General features: G+C 35.2%; 2 protein-coding genes and 2 pseudogenes across 2 annotated transcripts; 1 reads left to right on the top strand and 3 right to left on the bottom strand.

The window, feature by feature from the left end:
* Positions 1-1126: 1126 nt before the first annotated feature.
* LOC147299137 (transcription repressor OFP6-like) lies at positions 1127-2100 on the top strand. Its single transcript, XM_086229645.1, has one exon. The coding sequence runs from the start codon at positions 1147-1149 to the stop codon at positions 1678-1680; it is 534 nt and encodes a 177-aa protein (XP_086085771.1). The 5' UTR covers positions 1127-1146; the 3' UTR covers positions 1681-2100.
* A 2629-nt stretch (positions 2101-4729) lies between these two features.
* Positions 4730-6010, bottom strand: LOC147299136 (putative CCR4-associated factor 1 homolog 11 pseudogene; annotated as a pseudogene).
* A 7707-nt stretch (positions 6011-13717) lies between these two features.
* LOC147299135 (putative CCR4-associated factor 1 homolog 11) lies at positions 13718-14750 on the bottom strand. The gene has a single exon (XM_086243991.1). The coding sequence runs from the start codon at positions 14675-14677 to the stop codon at positions 13829-13831; it is 849 nt and encodes a 282-aa protein (XP_086100117.1). The 5' UTR covers positions 14678-14750; the 3' UTR covers positions 13718-13828.
* A 5250-nt stretch (positions 14751-20000) lies between these two features.
* LOC147299134 (putative CCR4-associated factor 1 homolog 11 pseudogene) lies at positions 20001-21000 on the bottom strand (annotated as a pseudogene).
* Positions 21001-22212: the final 1212 nt, after the last annotated feature.

The following is a 22212-nucleotide window of genomic DNA, read 5'->3' as shown; positions in this document are numbered from 1 at the left end:
TTAATAAACATATGGTAAAGTTTCATTCAAAATTTCCGTATTTTGATAGCAATTTCCGTCGTTTCTGTCTAATTTTTGTCGAAATTTCCATCGAAATTTCCTCGAAACCCGAAATTTTATTCCTTGCATGTAATACACTTATTTATAATATTTAACAATTAAGTCACTTTATTGTAAAATCTAGATCTTCTAAAAAAAAACTTGAAATAAATGCTTTTTTGTTTAGGATTTAGACATTTTAGCTAAAATTGTAGAGGTTGACAAAAAAAAAAAAAAAAAACTAAAATTGTAAACATATAAACTAGTTCAGTTAATTGGAGGGATCACTAGTACCCAATTTCTTTGATGAAGATTTCAGCTTCTGCAACATAGCATAGAAATGGACAGAGGAGAGAGGAGAGAAGAGAGATAAAGGGAGAGGGAGGGAAGAAGAGAGGGGGAGAGAGAAAGGGTCTGATAGAACAAGAACACCCAAATCTATAGAAGGTGGCCCGCAAAGAAATTATGAGGCTTTGGGTGTTTTTGAGTAATTAGAAAATGTGTCGGTACCTAATAATTAATTAACTCTTAATAATATTCACCAATATTATGATACATAAACTTGTTATATCATATGACAGAGTATCAGTTATACAGAATAATTTCTCTCCAAAATTTAATTTTTTTATTGACTCCAAAGTCTCATGTGGAGAATCTTGGATCGATAGCTTACATTGTAAGTTATTATTAATATTGCTATTACTTAACATTTTAAAAACAAGAGTAATAAATAGACTTACTGTTCCATCATCCATGATACATATGTTTTATTGGAAAATATTATTTTATATTTACAGTAAAATTGTTTTGAAATAAAGATGATAAAGAATTGAAAGGAAAAATCTTATCAGGAAGGTGGGTTTTCAAGGGATCACATGCTTTAAATTAAAATCTATCTCTTAACAACCTTAGTCAAATTGCCTCTTGAAAGCAAAAGCCCTCTTCTTCTACTTGAACACCAAGAAAAAGGACTTGTACCAAATGCACCTTCTCATTCACACAAATCTCTCAAAAGGGCTAAACATTGAATTCCGAAAACAACTCCTACCAAGACTACTTTCCTACCCCCTAAATCTCTCTCTCTCTCTCTCTCTCTCTCTCTCCCCCATGTCTTCCAGAAAGAAGAAGCTCCTGAAAACCATTCTCACAGGCAATATTGCAGGCTGTGGTTGTGGCAGGCCAAAGCTCTCAGACGTATATGAGCCAACCCCAAAACCCAAAGCCCCCATCTACAAAAACCCAAATCACCATCCTCCTCAACAACACTCCTCTCCCACTACTTCATGTGACAGAAACGATAGCTTTACAGTCAACGACGATTCCTGCTCATCATCGCGTGATGATCGGTCCGAACCCGAAATCAATCCAAAAATCAACGGCGGCAGCGCCATTGCGGTGGTGAAGGACTCCAACGACCCCTATCAAGATTTCAGGCAGTCCATGGTGCAGATGATCGTAGAGAAGCGAATTTATTCCGAGGAGGGTCTGCAGGAGCTGCTAAGCTGCTTTCTTCAACTCAATTCTAAATCCCACCATCATCTTATTATTCAAGCTTTCACACAAATCTGGAACGACCTCAAGGAAACCAATCATGTGAATCCCACCTGTGGCACGTGTCAAGCTCATGTGACCAACCATTGAATTAGGTATGGCCAACTGGGGGAGGTTGCTAATTCGCTTCTCATAAATATATTGATAGTTATTCATTGATTATTGGGTTTTGCCATTTCGGCAATTGGCATATACTTCTTTTTTATAAATTTTTTTTATTATCTTCCTAAAATTTGAACTTCAAATTTATTTGAAAAATAGAGATAGAAAGAAGCCACTAAACTAAATGATCATTAACGTATATACTATATAGTTACTTAGAAATGGTGGATAGATAATAGTTTTAAAGAAATGCCTCTGTGGAGAGTGTTTAAATCTTCTTGTTTTGTGTATGCTACCATACAATTTCCAAAATGAGCATTTAATACCAACTGTGTAGCTTTAATGAGTTTGCAGTTGGGCTATCATTGTTTATTGCTCGTTTTTCAACTTTGGTTGGTACTTGGTGCATATATATGGCATTGGGGAATGTATTGTTTGTTCTCATTTAGATCCCAATATTTTTGTCAGATTGTATAGGTGTTTTTTTTTTGTTTTTTTTTTTACTGATAACTTTGCATACATCGATCTCATACAAGATACATCCTACTAGCAAAATGAGGAGCCATCAAACCAATTCACACATTCTAACTCTTGCAATTTCAGTTCTTTTTTATTTCGGAACCAGCAGTTTGAGAGAATCTGGTAACCTAGTCATAAGGTGTCCCTTAAGGGACCATCAAACTTGGGTTTAAGCCATAGACAATGGCATGTTTTGAAATGGAGGACATGATCAATATATATTGCTAGCGAAAAAATTATACATACCTAAATAATGTTAGTATACTATTATAATGTATATAATGTAACACTCAAGTTTAATGAAAATGAGATTTAAATTTTATGAATTATTTAAATTAGACTTGACCTTTTAGTGTTTTTCTTTTGATATGGGGGGGGATTGAAACTTGAAAGCTATTCATGTATTGTGTAGAGAAATGTACACTAAACTAATAGCTACTTAATAAGTTATCTCAGATTTAATGACTTGTAAGACACTATTATTTTCGTTAATAAGCATAAATGCTATTAAGACTTATTATAAAGGTGGATTAAATCCATTATGATATATACTTGGGAAATTTTGAAACTAGGAATGCATTTGGAATGTATCCAAAAATGAGGAAGTTGCGTCTTCCTAAGACGTGTAGAAGATTTAATTATAAAATTGCCCGGAGGCTTAAGTCCCCAGTTCCCTAACCATTCAAATAAACTAGAGGTGTCAAACGGGTCGGGCTAACAAAATATGAATGAACCTAAACTCAACATGACTACTGTAGGTACTAAGGACTAAAGCATACCTAATAGGTCCTAAATCAAAAGTTTTAAAAACATAAAAATCACACATACCAATTCAGGCAAATGTTGTATTAATATATAAGACTTTTAAGACAAAGTAAATGTTGTATTAATTCTATTATTAACAACATAAAAAGAGGTTTACTTTCAGATACTAAATGAATCCCCCTAAATTGATGGGATCTTATTGAGAGGGGAATTTATAGAAATCGTAAATTTGGAAAATGGCCCAATTGGCAAATAATGAGACTTTGATGTCTAGTTGTTATCCTATGTGGACTAGGTTTTTAATTATGGGTTTTATCTATTTAAAAAATATTAATGGTGGTAGACTTTATAAAATATGAATCAAAGGGGTTAAAATCCAAATCACCCAAAAATTATTAATACACTCAACATGTTTTTCTAAACTACCTTAGTAAAACCTAACAATTCTACTAAAACTGTACAGACCCAACATCTCCTTCACATCGTCATAATAACTCATAACCCTTCGTTGTCGATGCCGACGTCTTCTGGTTGATCTCCTTCAGAATATCTTGCTCAACATTTGGGGTCTTCGCGAGTAGCCAGAAGAACCAGGTGAGCGCCGCCAAGGTCGTGTCCCAACTGGCGAGTATGAAGCTGATGACGATGTCGGATGACCCGAGCTCAAGAACCGTGACAGCAGCGGTGGAGGTTTTTCAATTTATTGTAGAATTAACTACCTTTTCCATAAGCTTTTTGTATGGTGAATGCTCATCGATCTCTCAGGTTTTGGTGTGCAATATGCCCAACTGTTTCAAATGCTGAAGGAACAATATATCATAGTACCTTTGGGCAGCAAAGCCTCTAACATCGGCCATAGAAGTTAAACCCATGGATATTATCATTTTCAGCTATCGATATTGAATCAAGTTTATCCAATGTAAGCATTTAATTGATAAAATTCATTCCTCGAACAAAATACTTTTCAATTTCAAGAGAAACCAGCAAATGACCACAAAATGAGAACTCCAGCTCCAGTTAAGCCCCTCAAGGAAAAGTCATCTGGACTGGAGAGGTCATGCCTTTGAGACAATTACCGGACAAAAGCATGCAGGCATGCATGAACAAATTAATAGCTTTAGAAAAGAATTGCTTAAAGTAAATTGCACCAAACTAATTAACAAAGAAATTAAGTAAAGGAGACTTTCATTCACATTTTTTAATTTTACATTATACAGGTTAAAGTCTTATGACTTTTATAATTCTAAATAAATTTTAATAATACAATAACTATTTCACGTTACATAATATTGGTACATTTGTTTTTATTTTTCGTATATCAGACACTGAGTGCTCGACGACCATTACTAAATGTTTGGCAATGCATTTTTGTTTCTTTTTCAAGTGCTCAATACTAATTTATCGGGTTTATGTTAGGTCTTAATTTTGGGACAAACTTCATTCTACACCCTAAAAAGATATGAGATAAACTAATATCCTATACCCTTAAAAAATAAAAAAATAAAATGATGACATTTTTTTGGGTCACTGAGTGCTCGACGACCATTACCAAATATTTGGCAATGCATTTTTGTTTCTTTTTCAAGTGCTAAATACTAATTTATCGGATTTATGTTAAGTCTTAATTTTGGGACAAACTTCATTCTAAACCCTAAAAATGTATGAGATAAACTATTACCCTATATCTTTAAAAAATAAAAAATAAAATGATGACATTTTTTTGGGTCAAAGATTTTATTTAGAGAAAAAAAAAAAGCTTTATTTAGAAAAGAACAAACTCATAAAATTTCAGTTCAAAAAAGAAATGTAATAACTAATAAGGACTAAACTTTAATTTTCTGATAAATAAATAGAATGAACAAAATTATGAAAGATTTTTATTTTTGTAAATAATTAGAGCACTTCCAATCCATACAAAACTCCGGCGTGTTGCTCCGGTCCATCATCCACAAAATACACATCCCTCATCTTCTGAAACGCGTGCCACGTCAGCAAGCTATCCGAACCGGCCTGGTGGCACTTTCCGACCGCCCGGTCCACCTCTAAGGTCCTAGCAACCCGGTCCAGCCCTCCGTACAAGCTCTCACAGAAGCGCATCATGTGCTTCACGTCGTAAACTCTATTTCCGAAAAAGACCCTCAGTAGATTCAAAAAGCCCTCCAAGTCACTCGGCAATCTCCGGCGCGTGAGGATCTTGACCAGGTACCCAAAGTCGTGCGCGCTGTGGAACGTGACCCAACTCACCGAGTGGTTGCAGACGAGTCCGGACGACATCATCAGCTCGGTGAACCGCGCCGAGTCGACCCCCTCGGAGCGGTTGCGGTCGAAGTCGATGCCCTGGCGGCGGAGGAGCTCGATGGACTCCGGCGCGTGGGGGTGACGCGCGAGGTCGAAGTCGTTAAAGTTGAACTCCCAGATGAAGCACGTGGTCCCGGTGCCGAGATCCGGGAGATTGCCTCGGGAATCGGAGAGCGTGATGCCGACCTGGATGAGGTTTAGCGCGTCGACGTTGGATTTCAAGATACTGTAGTGATCGGATGGCTGCAATCGGCGACCGTTGGGGTGGCGAAAAATGAGACCCGGGAACTCGGTGTCCATGGAAATGTAAGGGTGTGTGTCGATGACGTTCCGGATCAACCCGAATTCGGATTCGAGATTGGAGGCCCAAACTTGGCGGATCGCTACGGGCTTCAAATCTAGAACCGACCTGGGACTGGAATCGTCGTCGCTGCTGTACATGTTGGAAGATTGAGAGAGTCGGCGAGTGAGATCAGAGCTTGAGCTTCAACATATTCTCATGTTCTTGTGTTGTTGTTTTGGCATCACAAAACCAACTTTGTGCACTCCTCCTCCCTCTTGATATGATCTGATATGAGAATGGAGAGGAGTGCCGCAAGTCAATTTTGAAGTGCCACAATCTTGTCCGTTTGGTTATTATGAGTTTGATATATACCAGGTGGAGGAGGGCTTGGATTGGATCTTGGTTGGGAACTGGACTATTTTCAATGTCTGGCTGAGATTGAGGAGAATTGACAGGGACAGTTACATCATCTTGGTATTTGGTGGGAAAAGAAAAAAAAAAAACTGCCTATTTGCCTAACACCCTAGCAATCTCCCTTTTCTTCTTTCAGTATCAAACTATCAACACTTTCATTAAATTTTCACTTTAGTCACCTTCTTTTAATTGTGGTAATTTTAGTTATATACTTTTAATATAATAATAATTAAGTCTAAATCGTTAATTTTATTTAAATTGATAATGAAAAATTGTGAGTGGTATTTCGGATATTTTACTCCACCTGAATGACTATGTAATTGTAAACTCATACTTACCATTGAACACAATCAACTTGGAAAAATAAGAAGTTTTAATGTAAAAAATTGAATATATTAAATGATGTCTAAGGACTTAAATTGGCATCTAGGTTGACTAAAATGTTCAAAATACTATTCATGTGCAAAGCATGTGCTTCCATGTCGGATTTTTCGTTAACAAATTAAACGATGTTAATTATTTAAACTTAATTTTTAATATATAGAAAGTACGAGATCAAAATTGCCCAAAATAAAAGTAGTCCGTAATTTTAAACCCCCTAATCACCTCAAAAATTTCTCCAAACCCCCAGCCATCCAACAACTCTTTCAAAACCCCTTACAATGTATAATTCATAATTTATCCTTCTGACGCACTGACGCACTCTGACACGCTGACACGCTCTGACATGCTGACGCACTCTGACGCTCTGACGCATGCTGACATCATTGTGATTGAATTCACTTGTAACTGAATTTTCAGTATAACTGAATATGAATTTGAATTTAGTGTAACTGTATTCACTAAAACTAAAAAAAAAAAATTACATTACATCGTTTCAAACTTTCAATGCCATAAAATAAAAAAAAAATAAATTGTAACTAAAACCAAAACAAAATATTCACTAAAACTGAATTGACGTCACTGTAACTGTATTCACTACAACTAAATAAAAAATAATAATAATTTACAACATTTCAATGCAAAAAAAAAAAAATTATAACTAAAACCAAAACAAAACATTCACTAAAACTAAATTAACGCTACTGTAACTGAATTCACTGTAACTGTATTCCCTAAAACTAAAGTCGCCGCTGCCTCTGGTGGCTGCTTAGATCTGTTTCCACCGCAAATTTGATTCATTATATTTTAATATCACAATTTCATTCAAAATTTATCTAAAACTCACAATGCTGCAACGTGTTTCAGAAACTGCTAAAACTGTTTCACGAATTGAAACTGTTTCACGAACTGAAACTATTTAATCTTAATACAATTCTTAAGTCTAATCCATCTAAATTAAAGCATATAATCAGAGATTAAAAAAAAAAAGCAAAGAAAGAAATGAGGGAAACTAACACAAACCTCTGCAATGTAATATATATCTTGTACCCATTCAACCTCACTGATACGTGTCAAAAACCCACAAATCCAGCAATAAACAGCCTCAATCTATATATATATATATATATATATATATGTAGCCAAATGAAATCCCCAAATAGCAATCAATCTCAAACATTGAGCAATAACAGTAATTGCAAATTAAATGAATAGCTAGACATCTCAGGTCGCCACCTCAGATCGCCATCTTAGGTCGCCGATCTCCAGAAAAATCAGAGCGTAGTGATGTCCGAGAGCACCAGCGAACTCGGGACGACGAGAGCAAACCATCCATGGTGGTCCGGCACCTCCTTGTAGTCGGAATCGGCGGATCGTCGGCAAGGGAGCTCGGGTCTGCCTAGACTCGATCTGGCATTGATGCTAGCTTTCATGGCGAGTGGAATACAGGGGGAGGAAGAAGGAGGAGAGACGAGAAGATCGAGACCGGTATCACAGGCAACCATCGCCGTACGACGGAGCACGCGTCGGAAACAGCCGCGGGGAGAGAGAGATACGCACAGAGATGAGAGAGAGAGAGAGAGAGAGAGAGTGAGAATGAGATTAATGAATCTCATGTTCTGATAATCTGATTTTCAAATGGAAAGGGGCATAACCGGATTTACAATAAAAATAAAAGTCAATATCAACTGTATACCCATTGACCAGGGGGTTTAGACAAAGATTTAAGTAAAACAGGGGGTTATAAATTAACTACAAGAATGGTTGGAGGCTATGAATTAATTAGAATAGAACTAGGGAGTTTATAATTATTTACATAAATAAAAGTACATGAACAAAATAAAAATTTCATGAAAGTACAGAGACCAAAAGTGGCATTTGACCTTTATTTTATTTTTGTTTTGTGTTTTTAATTTCTTTTTTCAAATAGAGATTTGGATTTGATAATAAATAAAAAAATAATGGTTCCAACTTATCTATGGTTTTGATCCAAGACTCCAATGATCTCCATCTTTTAATAAGTTTGGTCAATCATTACAAAGCTATCATCCACAGAAGATGCACGGCTCGTTGTGTATATAGAAAGCTACGGGTGGGCATAAGTTGGCCCAAATCGCCCAATTTGGGTTAGGCTGGTCGACTTGAAAGCAGACAAAACAATAGGGGTGGGCACGGTGCGGTTCGGCTCAGTTCAGCCCAAGAACCATGTACCACGCCAGAAGTATTTTATCGGTGTGGTTCGGTGTTGTGAACCGGACAGAATAGAGAAAAATCAAACCAAACCAAACCATTACAAGGACGGTTTGGTTCGGTGCAACGTGCACGGTTTTGGGCCCAAAAGTTTAGGCCTAAGCCCAATTATTTTGTTGGTACTCACATTTAGTTTTTGAACTTTTTGGCCACACAATTGGGTTTTTGAACTACCATTCTACCAATTAAACAAATACAAATATAACTTTGAACTTTGCTTAACTTGCTTAGTACTTCAAATTTTAAAATAAATACAACTTGCTTAAATTATAAATTATAACTATATATAAGATTATATATAACTACTATAGAGTAATGAGTATAGTATATATATAACTATATACTACTATAGTATATACTAGTACACTACTATATATAACTATATATTACTTATATAGTTATATATAACTACTGTAGTATGTATACAACTATATACTAAGTTACTAACTATATAGTTATATACTAAGTTTATATATAACTCCATATACATAAAACATTATTATATAGACTATAGAGTATATAGAAATAGAATATACTAATATTATTATATAAGATATAACTAAAATTATATACTAAAACATTATTAAATATATAGAATATTAAACTCATAGGGTTATATAAAATATATTTTAGGGTCTAAAAAAAATGTATAAAATGTGTACAAAAATGTATAAAATGTGCATAAACATATATAATTATATTTTTAAAAAATTACACGGTGCGGTTCGGGCAAAGTGAGCATGAAACCGGAACCGCCCATATACGGTTTGGTTCGGTTTTTTTTATGGTGTTGACTTTTTTGGTCAACTCGGTGTATTTTCAGTTTTTATTCGGTTGGTTTGGTTCGGTGTTTCGGTGCATCGGTTATTATGCCCACCCCTACAAAATAGGCAGGCGATATGAACTAGTTGTACCATGTAATGTCCTAAAAATATATATATAATAAATAATAATAAAAATAAATATAATAATAAATAGATAAATAAACTTTGGGCTACATTTCTAATGTTTGGGTTTTAGCCCAATTTTCTACAACATACAAAGCCCAACTTGAAAAAAAAAAAAGGAAGAAGAGATAACAAGCAACGCCATCAGCCTTCTCAAAATTAGAACACCTAAGCCTTGATCAAGGGTGATGATTTCTTTAGAGGGATGAGTCCTTATCTAAATAATGATTAGGTTCATCTCCTCTTAACTGAAAAAAATAAGCCTATTAGACTATATAGTGTGTTTAAGAATGCTATTGAGCAACAAAACTGAATAGAAAACCAAAGAAGAAACCCGAGAAAAAAAAAAAAAAAAAAAAAGAAAGAGAAAGAAGCAGAAAAAAAAAAAAAAAAAAGTCCAGCAGCTAGACTAGATTGCCTAGGCATACCCGAAACCCAAAGGAAGAAAAATAAGAAAGAAAGAAGAAGAAGAGAAAAAGTTAGAGAATGAGAGGTTGGAAACTCTGGTAAGGTTAGAAATTGAAATTTTATCTTAGAAGTTTTTCTTTAAACTTTCCATAAACTAACCCCTTTTTGTCATCGATGGTTTTTCTTTATTGTAGGAACTCACAGCTTTTAGCCTCTATAGAACTTAAGGGGGGTATAAAGAAAGGTGAGTTTAAGGAACCCATGGAAACATGGGTGTCCTTAACAAATTTTTTTCTAAAACTTGTTGTTTTATAATTTTATTTACACATCTTTCTTTTATGTTGTAAAACTAAAAATTAGGTTGTAGATAGCCTTATTATAGCCTTAGAAACATGTTTTGCGGTTTGGAATTGAAGGAAAATGAAAAACAAAGAAATATGAAAAATCTGGAAATTTTTCCAGAAAATTCGCATGTTCGTATGGCCTCCTTTCGAGCCTTATAACTTGAGTTTTAACCGTCTGTTTTTCATGTTCTTTATATGGTTGTAAAGAGGTGATGCAGAGCTTTAAAACAAGTATAAGTTTGCTCAATTTGGTGAAGGTTTGATAGGTCAAAAGTCGAGTAAAAAATACGATAAAAAAACTGGAAAATCTGGAAAACAGGGGCTGTTTTAAAGAGACAATGAACAGTGACCGGCCAGCCACCCCACTCGCACCGCCGGCGCGTGGTGGTGCGTGCGGCTGTTTCCGGCGACCGTTTTTGCCCAATTTTTCACCCTCCTAACTCTATTTTTCGATACAAGTCCAATGGTACAAGTTTCGCGTCAATCCGACAACTCTAAGTTAGAGTGTGAGTTACTCTCCTTAAAAAGAGAGTGAAATAAATTTAAATTTAATTAAGTTATATCTAAACTATATTTTTAAACTTTTTAGACCCGAACACATAGGAACGGACCAAGAAGGAACTCGTACTCAAGAAATTAAGGTAGGGTCTCTATTTCCCCAATGATTAGACTATATTACAATTAATCCTTGTGTCATGTTGTGTGATTTATTTTCTTGTGATAATTTATCTTTATTACTTGTGATGTTATTTCTTTATTAAATGTATCAAGTGCATTATATTTGTGAATAAGCTTTTATTATTAATCTTGTGTGTGCACTGTGAAATTCCTAAGTCTGTGATACACTCAAATTGCGTAAGGTTAAATTATTATGCATGTACTATTTAATTTCTCTATACATGCATTAATGTTTGTCTTTACATGCATAATCATAAGTGCATAAGGAAAGTGTGATTGTGAACAATGTTAAGAAAATGATTAATTGAGACACCAAGAAGAGAGAGAAATGAACTTGGTGGTCTCGTGATTTATTAGAGATACCATGGAGAAAGGGAGATGTACCTGGTGATCTCATGATTTGTGGAAGAATTATTGAAGAAAAAGTGGAATTAATTATATTCAAAATATTTGGGCTTAAGGGACGGACGGGTGTTGGCTCATACTTGGGACATTCGGGGTCACAGTGGAAGGATGCACGGTATGGGACGTGTAGGCCTGTTTGTCTTGGGTATGTGTCAACAGGAATGGTTAAGGAGTGAGTACACACATTCTTATTGCATATAATAGAAATCATTATCTGTATTTTTTTACTTTTACTGAGACATTGATTAAATGTGATAACTGACCATGAGGGATCACTATACCCTACTGAGCCTTAAAAGCTCACACCCTAATAGATCGTGCAGGTGATGGAAATATGACCGATGATGTGGAATGCCCAAGGGAAATTTAGAGAATTTGCTGGAGTACTATGTTTTGTTTGGTTACCAATACATTGTAATATATAAGAAGATGAACATCTAGTATGGTACTCTTGGAACAGTAGTTTGTTAAATAAAGTCTTTTTTTTTTATTTTCACTTTACTTAGTTTCTTCAATTATTTTATATTCTTTTCTTTTCTTTTCTTTTCACGTCTTAATTGTAGAAATAATTTTATTAATCTGCAATTAGGACGTAAGTCACGCTTCACTCCTAGATATTATATTTTATTTAGGATTGGGGCGTGACATACCACTTGTTGGTGGGTCGAGTACAACTTACGCCTTCAAACCACCCATTTGAAATCGACCCGCCCATTTTTAAATATATATATAATTATATTTTTTTTTAATCATAATCTAATCTCTTCTAAAACCTCTCAGATCTCTCTCTCTCATCGTTATATCTATCACTCATCTTTGTCCCTCTCTTATCTAAATCTCTTATCCTCAACTCTCTATCACTTATGGCTTCTACCCAATGAGTTTTTCTAGGTTTGTGGTAAGACTAGGTTTCTAAGATCGTCGCTCTACCAAATCGAAACCGTCTGACAACCCACCAAACCAATTCACATCCCACTCGAGTCGATCGCCTACTATGTGGTCGGTTATGGGTTGGCAGAAGCCCAAATTGAGTCCTTTGGGCGGCTGGTAGTTTGAGTCCCAACTCGACCCAACTTGTCAAAAATACGTATATGGTTACTCATTTGCTTTCGGGATTAATGTCATTTTGCTCCACAGACTATTACACATGTATCAGTTTGCTCCCCAGAATTCTAATTTGAAAAATTAAGGACCCTGACTTTTTCAATTTTACAAATTAAGGTTATTCCGTCAATTTATACATTTTTCATCTCAAATGTCGAGATAATCAAGCAAAATTTAGCAAGAAATAAAAGAGGAAAAATGATGCATGAGGAAAAAATAATAAGATCTAATTGGAATGGACCATTTTGCCCTCAAAGATTTGGATAAAAAATGTGTAAATTGACAAAAGAACCTCAATTGGCAAAATTGAAAAAGTCAAAGTCCTTAATTTTTCAAATTAGAAGTCTGGGGAGCAAACTGATACAAGTGTAATAGTCTAAGGAGCAAAATGGTATTAATCTCTTTACTTTCTAACCATGCTTTACATAATTCTGATTTTGATTGTTGGTTTGACATTGATACTGTGCCTATCTGACATGATGAGACTTTATACGGTGATTTTCTGAGTTGAATAAAATGTAAGACTTCTTCTAAAAAAGCTGTAAACCGTTGTGATACTCAAAATTATTTACTTTTTACATGAAAGGAAATAAATTTCGAAGAAATTTTGAGAATTTAAAAAATATTTTGATTTTGTTGAAAATTTAAATTAAAATAATTAAAATTTTGACAATTTTGATTCGGTAATATTTAGAAATCTCAAAAAAATAAAATTTTTGAAATTTAATTTCATGCTTACATCTAAATAACTTGTGTGAGAAACCATTATTTTTATTAATTAACGGTACAAATGGAAACATACATATGGCACTTTTCTTCAAAAATTGTTGACGGCTGGTGATACATATGAATGTTAGCATTAATTAATATTTTAGTAATCTCTTTCTATACAAAATTATGTGAAATCCTTTTGGAGTCTTTGACTATTTCTTTATGCACGCTTAAAAGAAAGTCAATAGTCAATCAAGGAAGGACAAATGAGGCTCAAATTTGATGGCTTGTGCGCGTTTAAAGTCATGTTAGAGACTGTTTCCTTGGCCAAAAAAAAAAAAAAAGAACTCATGTTAGAGAAATGTGGTTATGAATTGAGTTTAAAAAAATAATTTACTCGTGGGTACCAATATCGGCCCCTCACTACTTTAATCGGGATTTTCTTTTGAAAATAATAAATAAATGGTGTGCTTAGCAAAAAACAAAATAAAGGTGTGAGCCAATGAACGAAGACATGCTTTGCGTTAAAAAGAATTTTTTATCTTATTGACCAAATTGCTCCAACTAAGAAAGCAACTGAATAATAGAATACACAAATTATGAATTCTTTTCTTTTTCTTGTTAAATAATTAAAACACTTCTAATCCATACAACACTCCGGCGTGTTGCTCCGGCCCATCATTCACAAAATACACATCCCTCATCTTCTGAAACGCATGCCACGTCAGCAAGCTATCTGAACCGGCCTGGTGGCACTTCCCGACCGCCCGGTCCACCTGTAAGGTTCTAGCGACCCGGTCCAACCCTCCGTACAAACTCTGACAGAAGCGCATCATGTGCTTGACGTCGTAAACTCTATTCCCGAAAAAGACCCTGACAATATTCAAAAACTCCTCCATGCCACTCGGCAAGTTCCGGCTGGTGAGGATCTTCACCAGGTACCCAAAGTCGTGCGCGCTATGGAACGTGACCCAACTCACCGAGTCGTTGCAGACGAGCCCCGACGACATCATGAGCTCGGCGAACCGCGCCGAGTCGACCCCCTCGGAGCGGTTGCGGTCGAAGTCGATGCCCTGGCGGCGGAGGAGCTCGATGGAGTCGGGAGCGTGGGGGTCACGCTCGACGTCGAAGTCGCTGAAGTTGAACTCCCAGATGAAGCGCGTGGTCCCGGTGGCGAGGTCGGGGAGGTTACCTTGGGAGTCGGAGAGGGTGAGGCCCACCTGAATGAGATTGAGGGCGTCGACGTTGGATTTCAAGATCTTGTAGTGATCGGACGGCTGTAAATTGCGAGTGTAAGGCGCCCGAAATATAAGGCCCGGGAACTCCGTGTCCATAGAAATGAAAGGGTAAGTGTCGATAACGTCACGGATGAGCTCGAATTCGGATTCTAAATTGGCGGCCCAAACTTGGCGGATGGCGATGGGGTTTGGATCCGGGTTGGAACAGCTGGGAGTCGGATCCTCATCGGCGCCGTACATGTTTTGTAAGATGGATAAGATCGGACGGTTGTTGAGGGCTTGAGGTTGGGAGATGTGAGTGAAGAGTTTTTGAGTTGGTTTTTATATAGGGAGAGAGGAGGAGGGTGAACTGTGAAGGGTGTTGCTTGGAAATTGGGGACTTGTTCAGTGGGAGTAGAATAATGCATTCATTATTGTATCATTGTATGTAGAAAAAAATGCCAAATGCGTGTTGAATAATAATCTTGTGGCGTTTGCTTTTGGGTCAGTCAAGTAACGCATCGGACTTTACTTTTTGGTCCATGTTGGCTTCTCTCTTTCTCTCTCTCTCTGTCCTTTTCAATTTCCAATTCAATGAATGATTGGAGTTTTGGGTACTTGCATAATAATAATAATTGGATTTTTCTATTTGTTTTGTTTTTTTATTCTAAGTTGGTTAAATGCAGGTGGAGGTGGGGGGTGGGCTTAACTTGGATCTTGGCTGGAGTGGACTATTTTCAATGTATGGAGGATTGAAAGGGACGTTAGCTCATGTCATGTTGGTGGTATTCGGTGGGTACCAATAGAAATACTGCTCAACACCCACGGCAATCTCCTCTCTTCTTCTTTTTCTGTGTTTTAAATTCATAAATTGTTTGTTTTCTAAGTAGAGATTTGGATTTAATCTCTTATCCTTATCCCATTTTTATCTTCATATTACTCAATGGATCTCATTCAGTCAGTCGGCTGGTGACTTGGTGTACAGTCAACGCCCTTTTCGATATTTCGAAGGCATTGCTTTTGCTACTTCGACATGTCAATGATCAAAAGATTGGTTATGGCTTCAATTAGAAAAAAAATGGGTTTAGACTTTAGACTTGTAGCTACTACTCTTTCAAGTCTTATCATTCACTACAAAGAAACTTCGGTTAAGGTTGATCCTTCTCAAGAAAGTCCTTGTATTTTGTTAATAAGAACTTGACAATTTTGAGAGCATAAGTGAACCTTTTATTTAGAGTGTAACATGTATCTCACTAAAATTTAGTCAAATATATATGAGTCTAACTAATCAATGAATGTGACATTAATAACATGTTTATGAATGAAATGAATAGTACGAAGTAAAGTCGTCACTTTTGGTTGGACTACAAATTTAATCTTAAAAATTATTACAAATCTGAAAGGAAAAAATGGTCGTTTTTGGTATTTCTAATAAAATCATATACAAAAATTCTCTAAGCACTAAATTTTGAATCTTAAGTGTTGATACCTAAAATTTGATCAATAACATTAAAACATAAATCACAATCACACACAATAACTCAAGGATTCATTGTGGTTCACCATATTCATAATTCATGATTATCGCGCTAGGTCCTTAATAATGTTGGATTTTCATTATAATTGAGAAATGTTACATTTATATAGAGATTTGAAAGAGTGAAAGTAAAAATGGAAAAAAGATGAAATGAACGGTGATAAAGGGGCCCCACTTTTACATGGTCGGTAATATGGGTAAAGGTGAGGTCCTCTACGAGAGTCATCATGGGGTCCAAGCTTAATGGTTGTCCAAGCCCAATGGTGTCCAAGCACATCGATCTCCGAGCTCATCGGTCGTCTGAGCCCATCGAGATTGCTCAGTGACTTATGCCACTCGCGGTAGTTCGAACTTCTTACAATCCTTATTGTGAGCATCCTCACTACTCGGTAGTCAACAATCCTGTCAAGAAAGTCCTAAGTTTTACCGTAAGTGCCCATTTGTCCACAAAACATCAATACAACAACATAAATATTAGGCTCAAGTTCAAAATAAACATCCAACTATAGAGTGAATTTTCACTCAGGTTCACGAATTAAATTTTTTTTCAAAAGCATCCACAAATTATCATTAAAATTGAAAAATTGGCTTTTGTATTGTGCACTGTTAGTATTGGGTTATATCCTAGTGTGGTCAACCATGACGCGGCGGCAACACGCTTAATGACTTATTAGTGGGCTGGATCATCTTCTAGGTCTTTGATAATATTTTTGAGGTAGAAGTATCAATGATTGAGTTTGAGGATGATAAAAGGGACATGTGCTTGATTTGATGAGAAGGATGATGAAGATAATGTCATTAAACATGCTGTCACGTTATGGTTGGCTATATTAGCAGTTAACCCCAACACTAACATCTCATTAAATAAAAGTGAGTTTTTCAATTTAAACGTTAATTTGTGAATATTCTTGAAAAAAAAAAATTAATCGTGGACCCGAATAAAATTCAACCAAAATTGAGTGTTTATTTTGAACTTGATCCTAAATATTATAAGGAGGCATATTGTCCGAATAGAAGCAACTCTTGTAGAGCATAGCAAAGTATATCATGATTTCATATAATCAAGGAGAACCTGATAATATAACAGCTGGCCAAGCTATCATATTAATAGATGACATGAGTTCAATTAAGTAAACCGAATTTCATACAGAGCAGGGTACATCGGGTCCGTCTCCTCTGCAGTTACCAATTAAGTAAAGGGAGAACAAGAAAGTTACCAATTAAGTAAAGGGAGAACAAGAAAGCCAGTGGGAGAAGGAGACGCAAACCAGCCTGAGAAGAAGACGGCAAGTAGAAAACATGTGGGTTTTGAAAAATGAGACCAGTTGAAGTGGCTTAAATTCAAGCCACTAGATTATTTGGATGGTTAAGACTTAACCAAAGGCACAAACCTAAAACCTTAGTAACAAGCTAACAGCAGAAGAGCCGGATCCGAGTACATCATATCCACAATTTCACACAAACCACACAAACATATGGCATCTTAATTTGTAAGCTCAGATCAGACACTACGAATATATATAACAGCAGCATGATAACATTAATAACATCTCTCTTCTGGGTAATCCGGTAATCCCACATATAACAGCAAAATTAATTCACGATACAAAGATGGTATCTTCATAAGTAAGGTCCGATCAGACAGTGGAAATTTATTCATGATTTGCAATCAAATAATTACATAATCAGTAACCCATTAATCATATAATCAATAGAGTAGAGGAAAATATTAAAAAAAAAAATTAAATATTATGAGAAGCATGTAACTCGTGGAAGATGTAACTTATTTATGACTATTTTCCTACGCACGTTAACTTACTTTAAATGGGGATGAAAGGTCCCATGCATTAAGAACAAAATGGAAATTGAAGAAATACAAATTGATTATTCTCTTTTACATCATTCTATTGTTTACTTGTACTAAAGAATCTAGAGTTATGTAGATCCCTCACAAAATTTGGAATCTTTTTGACAATCCCCTTTTTTTAAAGATTTATTTTGAGCACTTATTGCACTCAATTAATAGTTCAATTAATAGTTCGATGAAATATAATTAATTATTAAGTTGTCTACTTAGAAGGTTACACAATACACAATACACATTCAATCCAACAAATCCTCTTGATAGGGGATTAGAAACGAAAATGAGTTTTTTATTAGTAAAATATTAAACATATCATTCCAATTTTTTGCATTCTTATTCCATTATAAGTAAATAACAATGAATATAGATAAGAGTGGGTCTATTCCCACCCTGGTTCCTATTTTCCCATCGACATATTTTTCGAACCCCTTTCAAATTTTTTAAAAATATTATTCTACTTATTACACCCTTGTTATTCCTAAATTGCCCCCATCCCTTTCCCTTGGTCTTCCCCCTTCTCCCCCAAATTTCCTAATAAAGTTACTTATTAGCTCAAGTGGGTAAATGCTAATTTTTTTCAGCGAGAAATTATTATGTATAACTAATATATTGACACATGATATAACCAGTTTATGTATTATAATATGGGTAGATATTATTAATATTATACCCTATTAATACAAATACATCATCTAATAATACCCTTACACGTTGAATTGTTTATACCACGTGACGATATATCGGTTATACCCTATAATTTTTCCTCAATTAACCTAATGGTTACAAGGTTGATCTATCATAAAAAGATATAGAGGAGTTATTGTATGAATGTATACATATATCATGTGTAATATACATGTCAAGTCCATGAATTATTAAGGAATCTCTTTTCCAAACATATGATAATTCTACTGAAATCAATCCCCGGCCCCATCAGGGTGTAGGCTCCAATGTACAACACGCCATGGAAGATGGACTCTAAAGGCCGCCATGGCAACCCTAATTTTATTTTATATTTAAATTTGTCATTTTTAGTGATTTCATAAAACAGTAGAATTGTAATTAAAAAAATTTATTCATTGTGGTAGACAAATATCATTAGTAGAATAAGTTTTGGCATCCAAGTTTTTAATAAGTAGTCAAAAAATTAAATTATAGTTTATAAAGACATTTTAGTAACTAGGATGGTTTTTATGTTCTTAAAAATTGGTAAATATTAATTAACTCATTCTCGTTCTGATAATAAGAAGGCTTGATTTTGATTTATCTCCATTTCGTTCGATCTAAAATGAAAATTAAGAGGTAATTAATGGAGTCGCTTAAAATTCTAATTTCTATTAACTTCATTTTCAAGGACATTAAAAAATTTGGAAAATTAGGATTAAATATCAAAACCCAATAATTTTTTGGTATAACATGAAGACCATATAATATTTCAATTGAACTACCAAATTTAAATGTAGTTTTTTAGATTAGGTCACAAATATGTTGGCCCCTTTTATTTGAGCTTTTTCCATTTGACTTTTTTATTCTTTAGCTCACATATGATGAGTGTTAGTTAAAATTTATAAGGTTTTGATAAAATTGCCATTGAGGCTTTTATATTATCTTGGAAATTTGATAATGTAGTCTCAACTTCACATTTAGTTGTGACTGTACAACACTCACAACTTCAAATTTAATTGTGACTGAACGACAGTCACATCTAAGTTGTGAGACAGTCACAGTTAAGTTGTAACTTAATTGAATTTTTTTTAGAGAAATTATACTATAATATAGTATAAATAGAGGCCAAAACAATACTTTGACTCAAAATAATATATAATCCAGTGGTGTGAATTTTTTTTTTCAATTTACCAAAACAGTCACAATTAAGTTGTAATTGTATTGATTTTTTTTTAATACAATATAATATAAATTAATATAATATTTGTGATGTAATATATTTTTTATTTTTTTTATTATAGTGGCATGTGATGTAACATTTGTAAATTCTAATAACTTTTACTTTATTAATTTGTTTGACTTTCAAACTAGTACTTAATCTAAAATGCTATTTAATTTTGGTACCTATTCTAAAAAGTTATTGAAATTTAGTAATTAAAATCAATAAACTTTTAAAAATTGTGATTTGTTAAAATAATAATAATAATAATGGTGTGGACCAATAAAGCAAGGCAGGCTTTGCGCTAGAAAAGAATTGTTTACTTATTGACTAAATTGCCCCAATTAAGAAAGCAATAAAATAGAATAAACAAATTATGAATTTTTTTTGTTTAATAATCAAAACACTTCTAGTCCGTACAACACTCCAGCGTGTTGCTCAGGCCCGCCATGTACAAAATACACATCCCTCATCTTCTGAAACGCATGCCACGTCAGCAAGCTATCTGAACCGGCCTGGTGGCATTTCCCGACCGCCCGGTCCACCTCTAAGGTCCTAGCAACCCGGTCCAACCCTCCGTACAAGCTCTTACAGAAGCGCATCATGTGCTTGACGTCGTAAACTCTACTTCCGAAAAAGACCCTGACAATACTCAAAAACTCCGCCAAGCCACGCGGCAAGTTCCGGCGCGTGAGGATCTTCACCAGGTACCCAAAGTCGTACGCGCTGTGGAACGTGACCCAACTCACCGAGTGGTTGCAGACGAGTCCGGACGACATCATGAGCTCGGCGAACCGCGCCGAGTCGACCCCGTGGGACCGGTTGCGGTCGAAGTCGATGCCCTGGCGGCGGAGGAGCTCGATGGAGTCTGGAGCGTGAGGGTCACGCGCGACGTCGAAGTCGTTGAAGTTGAATTCCCAGATGAAGCGCGTGGAGGTGGCGAGGTCGGGGAGGTTGCCGCGGGAGTCGGAGAGCGTGAGGCCCACCTGAATGAGACTGAGCGCGTCGACGTTGGATTTCAAGATCTTGTAGTGATCGGACGGCCGCAGTTGGCGGTTGTAGGGCCTGGTGGGGTCCACGGGGGCCCGAAATACTAAACCGGGGAACTCCGTGTCCATTGAAATGTAAGGGAAGGCGTCGATGACGTTTTGGATCAACTGGAACTCGGACTCGAGATTGTGGGCCCACACTTCGCGGATCACGATGGGCTTTGGACTCGGACTCGGAGTCGGATCCTCCGTGCAGTACATGTCTGGAAGAAAAATAAGTTAGAGAGAGTCTGAGAGTGAGATGGTTGTGATGAAATGGTGTTGGTTTATAACTGTATATATATATATATATATATGGAGAGACTTGGTATGTTGCTGGGAAACTGGATGAGAGAGAGAGAGAGAGAGAGAGAGAGAGAGAGAGGGAGAGTTGTATGCATAAATTAATGCATGCGTGTATGAGAGACCGAGTCTAAGGTCAAGTGTTGAATGCGTTTGTTTTTGACTAGCTTGGTCCAGCTTGGTTTCTCTCTCTCAATTATAACTTATAAGTAGTGATTGAATATATGAAACGGTAGGGCTTGTTTCGTATCCTATTTAAAAATTATTGTTTTTTTTTTTTAAAATTTCATACTAAATAATTGTGCTCTTCTTTTCATTATTCGGACTGTTTTGAGTGTTTTCAATGCATAGTCAAATTCACTGTACAGTTTGACTGCCTATTCATCAATCTATTTTAGTCTCTTTGCTATATAAAGATTCTTTGTTCCCTTTTTGCATACGATGTTGTTTGCACTCCTATATAAACATAATGAGTAGATTGATTATATTTATACTTAATCCATATTAATTAAGACCTAAAATCTTGTAATTTTTCATAATAATTAGATGCTTAAATTTAATAGTAAAACATACTTAGTTATTTACATTGATAAATAAGAACAAATTTGAAAAAACATCAAGAATATAATAAAGCCTATAACAACTCGTTATGTCAGCATACATAAAGTAGTTTATCTCTTTTGGCCCCTTTGTACGTTAAAAGTTTTATATATCTCGTAATATTACAGGAGGAGAGAGATACCAATTTTCTAATGTAATCCTAATTAAGGAATTAAATTTCGAATTTTGAGAAAATTTCAAAGTTCAAAAATATGAAAATTTTGAAAGAATTTCGATTTTGTTAGAAATTTAAACTAAAACAACTTAAACTTTTAATAAAATTTCGACAATTCCGTTTTGATAATATTTTGAAACTTGAAAAAAAAAATTGAAATTTTTGAAATTTAATTCCACGATCCTAATTCACCACTCCTCACAGATTTTCCGTAATAAAAAAAGAATCTACTTCTTACCTTTGACAAATAGGATTCCTTTTTTTGTTTGAACCAATATGATTCTTATTGAGCTTCTTTAGTACAACGTCAAAATAGTATGTAGACCACACAAAAATATTATTACATTCTAAAAAATAGTAAAACTTTGATATAATATATATATTTTGTCTTTATTTCTCTTATT

The sequence above is a fragment of the Dryas octopetala genome, chromosome 1 (genome assembly GCF_963921425.1).
Source record: "Dryas octopetala chromosome 1, drDryOcto1.1, whole genome shotgun sequence".
NCBI classification, from domain to species: domain Eukaryota; kingdom Viridiplantae; phylum Streptophyta; class Magnoliopsida; order Rosales; family Rosaceae; genus Dryas; species Dryas octopetala.
Note: the sequence above shows the minus strand (reverse complement) of the source record. Positions and strands in the feature narration are given on the sequence as shown.

Excerpts from the sequence above, each read along its gene's own strand:
- LOC147299137 (XM_086229645.1), top strand. The coding sequence starts at position 1,147 with ATGTCTTCCAGAAAGAAGAAGCTCCTGAAAACCATTCTCACAGGCAAT.
- LOC147299135 (XM_086243991.1), bottom strand. The coding sequence starts at position 14,677 with ATGTACGGCGCCGATGAGGATCCGACTCCCAGCTGTTCCAACCCGGAT.